Source organism: Alligator sinensis, unplaced genomic scaffold (genome assembly GCF_000455745.1).
Source record: "Alligator sinensis unplaced genomic scaffold, ASM45574v1 scaffold173_5, whole genome shotgun sequence".
NCBI lineage: Eukaryota > Metazoa > Chordata > Crocodylia > Alligatoridae > Alligator > Alligator sinensis.
Window position 1 is genome coordinate 375766 of NW_005842198.1, and position 9407 is coordinate 385172.

General features: G+C 37.4%; 1 protein-coding gene across 16 annotated transcripts in view; it reads left to right on the forward strand.

Annotated features, from left to right (window-relative positions):
- Window positions 1-9407, forward strand: part of CHD9 (chromodomain helicase DNA binding protein 9) — a 205391-nt gene that overhangs the window by 114590 nt on the left and 81394 nt on the right. For all 16 annotated transcript variants that reach the window (XM_025207519.1, XM_025207521.1, XM_025207511.1 and 13 more), the window contains 5 exons: window positions 658-726; window positions 845-900; window positions 4936-5053; window positions 5583-5669; window positions 6925-7062. In XM_025207519.1, coding sequence (XP_025063304.1) covers window positions 658-726; window positions 845-900; window positions 4936-5053; window positions 5583-5669; window positions 6925-7062 — 468 coding nt within the window. The remainder of the gene's footprint in view (window positions 1-657; window positions 727-844; window positions 901-4935; window positions 5054-5582; window positions 5670-6924; window positions 7063-9407) is intronic.

Below are 9407 nucleotides of genomic sequence, written 5' to 3' on the forward strand. Positions count from 1 at the left end.
TCTTTGTGAATCTAGGCCTATAAATATCATGGAAAGGAGTATTTAATTGAAATACGGAAGCTGATTTATAATGATGGATCAGTAAGCTTTTAGTCCACAAAGGAACTTTGGTATTACAGCCTTAAACGTGAAGTCAAGGAATCATCGCACTAATTGCACTTGGCAGAAAGTGGATGGAGTGAGGCTCAATGAGTGCAGTGTGTGGTCATACAATGATTAATTAAAAAAAAGATTACTTTACTCAGTTCAGTACTAGATAGTTATTCTTCTTGTAGAATTAAATTCCTAATTTAATTTCTTATCTCTACTTGCCTCTCAATTGTATGGAATTCTGAAAGTCTTCATAACTCAAGCATTCTACAATCTAACACTTAAGATAAATATATTGATGTATGATAACATGTCTTTAGCTGAATTAATAGTAATGACAGCTCAGTACAGCAAAACGAAAATATTTCTGTTCATCTGGATTTTTTTTTTTAATGTAAAGGAATTGACAAGCTGATATCCAAAAGAAAAAAGTTATTGAAAATAGTGGGGTTTCCTTTATCTTTAATAAGAAGATTAAGATATTATGAAGGTTTTTAAACCTCAGGCATTATAAAGAGCGCATCTTATGCTAGCCGCAATAATTTAATTATATTTCCACATTTATAGGAGAATCCAAGTGAAGAGGATGCAGCAATTGTAGACAAAATTTTATCTTCAAGGATAGTAAAGAAAGAAGTAAGTAATTGTTAATTTGTTTGATGGTATTATTTTATTCCAAAATGGTGTTATTTTTATTCCAAAATGCGCTTTAAAAGTCTGAAAGCCTAAACAAATCCTCAATATGCTTTCTTAGGTATCAGCTGGAGTGACTGTGGAAGCAGAAGAATTCTTTGTGAAATACAAGAATTAGTAAGTATTAGAATTGTTTGATTGTGCAAATTGAATATTTAAAAAGCAAATGGAAGTCTCCTGATTTGGGGAGGGGTGTGTGTGTGTGTGTGTGTGTGTGTGTGTGTGTGTGTGTGTGTGTGTGTAAATAACTATATAAAATATTGTATAGTTTTACATTGGTCATAAGTGTTTTTTTTTTAAACTGCTTAAGGTCAGATGTCATTTTCATATAGAGTTGTTTTCTTCATGAGTAGCTCCATTCGCTCCCCTAGTGCTACCCAGGATAACAAGGAATAACGGCCACAAGTTGTTGGAGAGTAGGTTTAGATTAGACTTCCATAAGAACTACTTCACAGTTAGGGCGGCGGCTAGGATCTGGAACCAACTTCCAATGGAAGTGGTGCTGGCTCCTACTCTGGGGGTCTTTAAGAAGCGGCTTAATGCCTACCCGGCTGGGGTCATTTGAGCCCAGTTTTCTTCCTGCCCAGGCAAGGGGTCGGACCTGAAGATCTGCAAGGTCCCTTTTGACCCTACTTCTATGATTCTATGATTATTTTTAAAATCCAAATTTCTTAAGATTTATAACATTTATAGCACTAATGCCCACAATATATAACCAGTGTAAAGTAGTTGTAATGTTGTATTTTTAAAAAACACATTTTTATCACCTTGTGTTTGTATATTAGTCAAATTGAGCAGGAGGTAGCTGCCTAAGATTAAATTTAATTTCCTTGGCTTATATCAAGTGAATGTAGAATACGTTAATATTATCACAGAACCTAGGGCAGTTTGCCATGGAATGTAGTTCCACTCTAATGCATAGTACGGTGGGTTTTGTCCGATGGAAACCAAACCATAATGTGTCAAAAGTTTATCTAGTAAGATAGATTTTGAATCATAAAAGAATATAGACCCACATGGGATCATATAATCCAGCCAGTCCCCTCCTAGTTGAATCATCCTTTCCTGTGTAAAACCATCCCAGCAAGTGTTTGTCTAACTCTCACATAAAAATCACCAGTGATGGAGATTCCACAGCCTCTCTAAGTAACTTGTCCCAAGAATTAACCACAGTTATTGCTAGAAGGTTCTTCATATCCAACCTAAATTTCCCTTGTTGCAATTAAAGGCTACTTCTTCTGGTCCTATCCTCTGCGAACACAGGGAGCAGCCATTCACTGTCCTTTTTATAACAGCCCATTTTGTATTTGATTGTAGTCTTAAGTCTTCCCTTCTCCAGAATTCTCTTCTCCAGAAAAAAAGTTTCCTATAGCCTATTCATATAAATTACATTTTCTAGAACTCTTAATCGTTTTTTTGTTGCTCTTTCCTGGACCACTTACAATTTCTCTATGTCTTTTTGGATGTACTGCAACCTAGCCAGTTATTTCCCAATTTGTATTTGTTCATTTGATTGTTCCGTCCTAAGTGCAGTACTTTGTACTTGTCCTTATTCAGTTTCATACAGTTTTATAGTACGTCTTGAATTTGTCAAAGTAATTTTGAATGCTAGTCCTCTCTTTCAGTGTGCCTGCTGACCCACCCAGCTTGGTGTCATTTACTAAGTGCGCACTCGATTTCATCCCCCAGGTTACGATGGGATATAAACAGGACCCAGGACAGACCCCTGAGGAGCTCCACTTAAGGCCTTCTCCCAGCTAGACACCAAGCCATCAATGTATTATTTTGGGGGCAATCAAATGATTCAATTAGTTATGCACCCACCTTATCATAGTTTCATCTAAACTGTTCCCTTAGGGTTTATGACAATATCATGAAAAACAGAATTAGAATCCTTAATATAGTCAAGCTGTATCACAGCCACTGCTTTCCCCTATCCTCAAAGCCTGTCACCTTGTCAGAGAAATAAATCACAGTTATAAACATGACTTGTCCGTGTTAGCTGTTCCTTATCACCTTGTTATCTTGTAAGTACTTAGAAATAGATTTCTTACTGATGTGCTTCCAGTATCTTTTTAAGTATTTTGGATAGACTGACCAGTTTGTAATTCCCTGGGCTTTTCTTGGTCCCGTTTTGTTATGATGGGAACTAATTTGCCCTTTTCCAGTCTTCTGGGATCTTGCCTGACCTCCATGAGTTCTTAAGGATAATAGCCAATGCTTCTGCAATTACTTAATCAGAATGAATCTCATCTGACCCTGCTGACTGAAAAACATTAACCTGGTCTAGGTAATATCCAACTTGTTCTTTCCTTATTCTAGACTGATGTTTCTCTTTTTCTTTCCTTGCTGCAAACTGTGCCGGTCATCTGATAGTTGTTTTTTGGGTTGTTTTGTCTTTGCTTTCTGTCGTCTTTTACTTCGGTCATCACCAAAAAAAAAAAAAAAAAAGACATTAAACACTTCAGCCTTTTCTGCATCATCTATTAATAAATTCCTCTCCCCATCCAGTACAGGGCCTAAACTTTCTTGGACTTCCTTTTACTTCCAGTACACTTCCGGAATGGTTTTTATTACTGTTTATGTCTTTCCTAGTTACGTTGCAATTTGGGCCTTAGCCTTCCTGATTTTTTTTTTCCTACATGCCTGCACTGTACTTTTATACTCAGCCTTAGCACCACAGCAAAATTTCCATTTTTTGTGTAATTTCTTTTTAAGTAAAGTAATTGACAAGTTCACAGTTTAGCCAGACAGGTCTCTTACTTCAGTGGTTTTCAACCTCTTTTCATTTACAGACCCCTAAAAAATTTCGATAGGAGGCACGGACTCTTTTGACTTGTAAGTGTGGGTATTCACATACTTTTGATTGATCATAGTTGTTTTTAATGGATCCTTTGGACATAGTCTCTGGACCCCTAGGAGTCTGTAAACCACAGATTGAAAACCACTGTCTTCGTGCATTTTTTTTCTTTCCTTTGCATAAGGATAGCATGCATTTGTGCCCATAATATTGTCTCTTAAAGATGTGGTTAGTTATCTTAGACTTTTTTCCTTTAGATTCATCTCCCATAGGATCCTGTGTACCTGAGTTTAATAAAATCTGCTTTTCTGAAGTCTAGTGCTTTTATTTGCTGCTTTCCCTTCATTTCCTCAGAATCACAGGCTCTTACCATTTCTCTTCCACTGTCACCAAACTTGCCTTCCACTTTCAGATTCCCAGCCAGTTCCTATTAATAAGCAGCCAATCAAGATGACCTTTCCTCTGATTCCATTGGTCCAAAGTAAAAATCTAGTAAGAGATGATAAGGAAAGAGCCATTTTTGGTATTTTCTCATTTACGCTTCCTCTCACCACAAAGCCATTAAAATTGCCAAGACAAAAACAAGCTTGTGAGTAATTTCATTGCATTCTTGTTCAGGAGTTTAAACAATTGCAGGATTAAGGCTCGAGTGTTTTAGGGCTATTTTGTTTTGGGGTTTTTTTTGTATTTTTTGTTTTTTATTTAAAAAGACAAAAAAAAACCCACCTAGGTCTTGTTTCCTGGATGGATGTAGATTTTTCTCTCTTCTCATATTCTTAGAGTCAGCTATACTGTGTAGAAATTGTTCTATACATCTAGCATTTAATTGGATGCTTGAAAAACAGTAATTAAAAATACAAAAGTATACTCAGATAATGTTAGTTTTCATTTCACACAAGAACAGTATAACCAAAACTTTATTCAGAGAGAAGTTCTTTAAAAATCTGTTTCTGCATAGATTAAATAGTTCACCTCAGGGTAATAACAAAGGTCCTGGTCTTGCATGATGGTATGTGTAGGTGGAACCCTTCATCTGTTTAAAACTGCTGTGGTTACACCCACTTAGAGAGATTTGCCTGCCTGAAACATTGTAGAATCAAAACCAGTGTTGTTCCTTGCATGCTGGAGGGAGAAAAGATAATATTTAAGAAATCCAACATTCTGGTATGATACAGAGATAATGGTTGAATAAAGATGGAACATATTTTGTGCATAAAAACTTTAAAAGATGTATTTCTGTTCTGTTTGGATTAATATGTTTATGTAATATTGCATATTGTTGAAATGGTGATAAAAACATTTAAAATTGATGCTTTTCTTTAAAATATTGACGTGTTCTTATATAATTTTAGCTCTTACCTCCACTGTGAATGGGCCACAGAACAACAGCTTTTGAAGGATAAAAGAATCCAGCAAAAAATCAAACGGTTCAAGCTGAGGCAAGCACAAAGAGCTCACTTTTTTGCAGATGTGAGTAAGAAATGGACATGTAAACTAGGTTTTTTTGCTTGCCAAAACTTTATTTTGAAATTGAATGGTTGAATTTAGTGCTAATAAGTTTGTGCCTTTAGAATCACTTGTAGTTTTTCCTAAAATTTCTTAAGATAATTTGATTAATTAACTCAGATATTATAATTTTTAAGTTCTTTCATATTTTAAAAACAGGATTCATTGGGTAGCTTCAGTTGTGATCATTGGAAACATATTATTGATGACAGATAGACTAAATAGGGGTAGGTACTATACTGCAACAGCTAGGTCACCGCACTTCATTCTTAAGTGATAGCAGCTTTCTAGTCTAGAGTTACACCTCTCTGTTTCTAAAAGAATGTGATAGTTTTGTGGTATACATGCAACCACTAGTTTCATTCTATATTTCTATCTAAATCAGACTTTGTGGGTAGAGGGAAAGGTAACATATTAAATCGCAACAGTCATCTAGTTCTCCTTGGCACTCCCATGTTACTCGTTATATTACTCTATTACTCTTGAATTGCAGATGGAGGAAGAACCTTTTAATCCTGATTATGTTGAAGTAGACCGGGTATTAGAAGTCTCCTTTTGTGAAGATAAGGATACTGGGGAGGTAAGTAAATACTAAATAAATTCAAAATATATATAACCTGAAGTAAACCAGAAGATATACTCTCAAACAGTCTTTTGTGACTTGAACATTTATCATTATTTTAGTGAACTTGAGAAGAAAAACATTATGTGAGCCTTATCAGTAATTTTACTGAAGTCTTTAAGCTTGTGACTTTTTCTTCAGTTCAATTCTCTGAGGCCATGGGGAGTCAGCCTGTGGCCCAACTACAGGGTATGTCTATGCTGTGTCTGCAGCATATCACAAAAGAAATGCTCCTGATTGGGCTCTGCTCATGCATGCCAACTCACAATTGCACTTCTGAAGCTGCTCTAGGGACATCCCTAGAGACCAAGGTCTTGATGGCAACCAGTCAGAGGTCACTCCTTCACCAGTATATTTTTGGATGTGGTATATGGGAGTGGATAGTTAGGGCATGCTCAGGAGCAGTCCTGTTGGAACACATTGGGAATGCTTTGTGGTCATACACAGCTTGATCCCAAATCTTCTCACTTCAAGCTATGGCCAAGTGAAACCTTGTAGTACTCTACTGTTTCCCTTTGTCAACAAGGGCCTGCATGACAAGGGAGAAGTAGTCAGACATCACTACACTCAGTGCTTATAATTTGAAATTTTAGTCTCTGAAATTATTTGACGTTTTTCCAAAAAATGTTTTAAGTTAGTAATTTTGATATAAAATGACAAAGGGAAATGTACATTGACAAAAATGATTAGAGGCATGATTTATGAGGATGGGTTGAAAGGAGTAGTATTAGTCTGTAGAAGAAAAGACTGAGTTGGGATTTATTTGATAACTTCTTTCAAACATCTGAAGGGTGATTATTTAGAGGATGGAGAAAGACTGTTCTCTGTGGCTGTAGGGAACAGGTCTGGGAGGAATGGCCTCAACTGCAATAGAGGAAACTTAGGTTGAGGATTAGAAAGAACTTTCTGTGGTCAAGCATTGGAACAGGCTACTGAAAGGAGTTGTGGAATCTCCATCCCTGGAAATTCGACTGACCCATTGCTAGGATGGTTTAGTCAGGGATCATCCTGCCTTGAGCAGGGGGCCTAACTAGATGATTCGGTGAGATCTCTTCCAGCCCTACTTACTCATGATTACTTGAGGTAATGCAAAGTCCTTTCATTTTTTAAAATCAGGATTAATCGGGTCTCATTTAAACGTTCTACCTAGATATTGGGTTGTATTAGCAATCTGTGCACTAAATAAAAAGTTGATTACTTTTTTTTTCTGCAGCCTGTTGTTTACTATTTAGTAAAGTGGTGTTCATTACCATATGAAGATAGCACATGGGAGCTGAAAGAAGATGTCGATCAAGCAAAAATAGAAGAGTTTGAACAATTGCAAGCTTCCAGGCCTGACTCAAGGCGATTGGTAAAAATGCACCTACTTTGTTTGTAGTCAGTATGTATGGTGAATATGATTTGTTTCTTTCAACTTTGAACTTTTGTGTTAGAAAACATTTTTCCCGTTTTTACCAGTGACAGATAGGTCTGGTTCTGCCTCCAAAGTTGCAGATAGGCTGATGACCCAGTAACGGGTTTTGAGCCTTATTAGCCAGAGAAATGGACATTTTCCAATAAGCAGGAAAAAAATGTTCCTAATTTTATTTCCTGCATACCTAGATGGATAATTATTAATAAAATGATGAAATTTATTTATCAAAAATGAAAAAAAATGATATCTTGCTGAACTTTAAAAGTGGGAGATGAGTTGTACAGAGAGAGACAATTGCAGAATTCACATAAATCCTAATGCTGAGTAGAAACCACACTACTATATATACCCACAGCTAGAAACAACAAGGATGTTAAGCAGATCTTGCTTCCTCTCCACGGAAGATCCACAAACAGAGATTCCTTAGCTACTATCTGTTGATATTTTTTTTCTCTTTGTAAGTGGCAGTCTCATGGAAAGAAATATATGAAGTTTGAGACAAAAGGTTGGCTTATTATATTGGATTTAATAACACTAGATGAAGAGAAAGTAGTGGTAGTTATTTTTATTGAAGGACCTCTCTTGATTGTCAGTGTGGAAGACATACATGTCTCATACTAAAACGCAGATTTTTGTTGATTGTAAAAATAAATGGCTAGGGAAAAATATTTCTGTATAATTATGTAATCCTGTATGATTTTGTGTAGCATTTTATTTCTTCGTTTTTGAATGCTATACTTTTTTTAAATTGAGACTTACAGACCACTTTAGCTTCCTTTTGAATGAGTTCAGTTCAGTTCCCGTCTCTATGTTTTATTTGCTTGTTTGAAATGTCACCATATAAGAAGGGTTTTTTAGATATTGGTTGCATAATGTGGGGGGGAGATAGTGATCTAGAGCAATGGTGCCCACAGTGTTTTAGCCACAGGTCAAATGAATGGTGTGGTGTCAGTCCACAGGCCAGATAAGACTCCATGCTGTATGTTGAGGTTAGGCCCTGGGGCCCCATGCCAACACTGCCGAGCTGGAATCAGGCTCCATAAGCCCCACCAAGACCCTATGCACCAAGATTGGGCCTTGTGCTGTCCTGTGCAACTGATCTGATGTGCAGAGCCATGGCCCACAGGGCTTGCCACAAGCCAAATGACAAGGAACTGGGGGGGCAGATCTGGCCCATGGCCTAGGTGTAGAGTAAAAAACTTGAGTTCTTCTAAATATCAAATGATATAAATGGTGCAGCTGTTTGGCAAAACTTGTGACTAAACATTTATCATTGAAAAATACCAATTAATTGAAATAGAAATGTTTTTTGGAAATGGTTCAGTTTTAACAGACAGACAGACATTGGGCAGAACTTCAGTACTACTCTGCCTGGTTTCTATCAGAGGCCTTTCTGGTTTCCTGCAAAAAATTTTTGCGCAATTCCGTAGTAGGCTGTGAAACCAGGAGTCCCAGAGTTTGGCTGCTGATATTCCAGGCTCCCAATTCCCTTTAGCCCACTCAGCAGATTACTGAGACCTAAGCTTCCTGGTATTGGAAGCCCATTAGCCTTGTTTAATGGACTCAAGGACTATGGAAACTGCTGAGTGGATCTGAATAGATTCTTGTCCATTTTACTGCAGCTTACCATTGAATGGTGGTAGTGACATTAAATGGCCGGTATCAAGTCATCAAGGCTCTGATTAGATTCACTATTGCTATTCAGTGATAGGCAGCAATGAAACATTTGGGTCCCTTACTGAACAGGGGAGCCAACCTAGTGACAGATGATGAGGAAAAGGCTAAAGTACTGAATGCCCTTTTTACTTTGATTTTTCACAGTCAAGGTCAGCTCCCAGAGTACTGCACCAAGCAGAGTTTTGGGAGAAGGTGAGGAGCCCTCAGTGATGAAAGAACATGTTAAGGACTATTTAGAAAAGCTGGATATGTACAAATCCATGGGGCCAGATGCAATGCATCTGAGTGTGCTGAGGAAGTTGGCTGATGTGATTGCAGAGCCACTTGCCATTATCTTTGAAAAACTCATGGTGATTGGGGAGGTCCCGGACTATTGGAAAAGGGCAAATATAGTGCCTATCATTAAGAAAGTAAAGAAGGAGGATCCGGGGAACTACAGACCAGTCAGCCTCAGCTCAGTCCCTGGAAAATCATGGAGCAGTTCCTCAAGGAATCCATTTCTTTGTACTTGGAGGAGAAGGTAATCAGGAACAGTCAGCATGGATTCACCAAGGGCAAGTCATGCCTGAGCAAACTGATGAAATAACTGGTTTTGTGGATGTAGG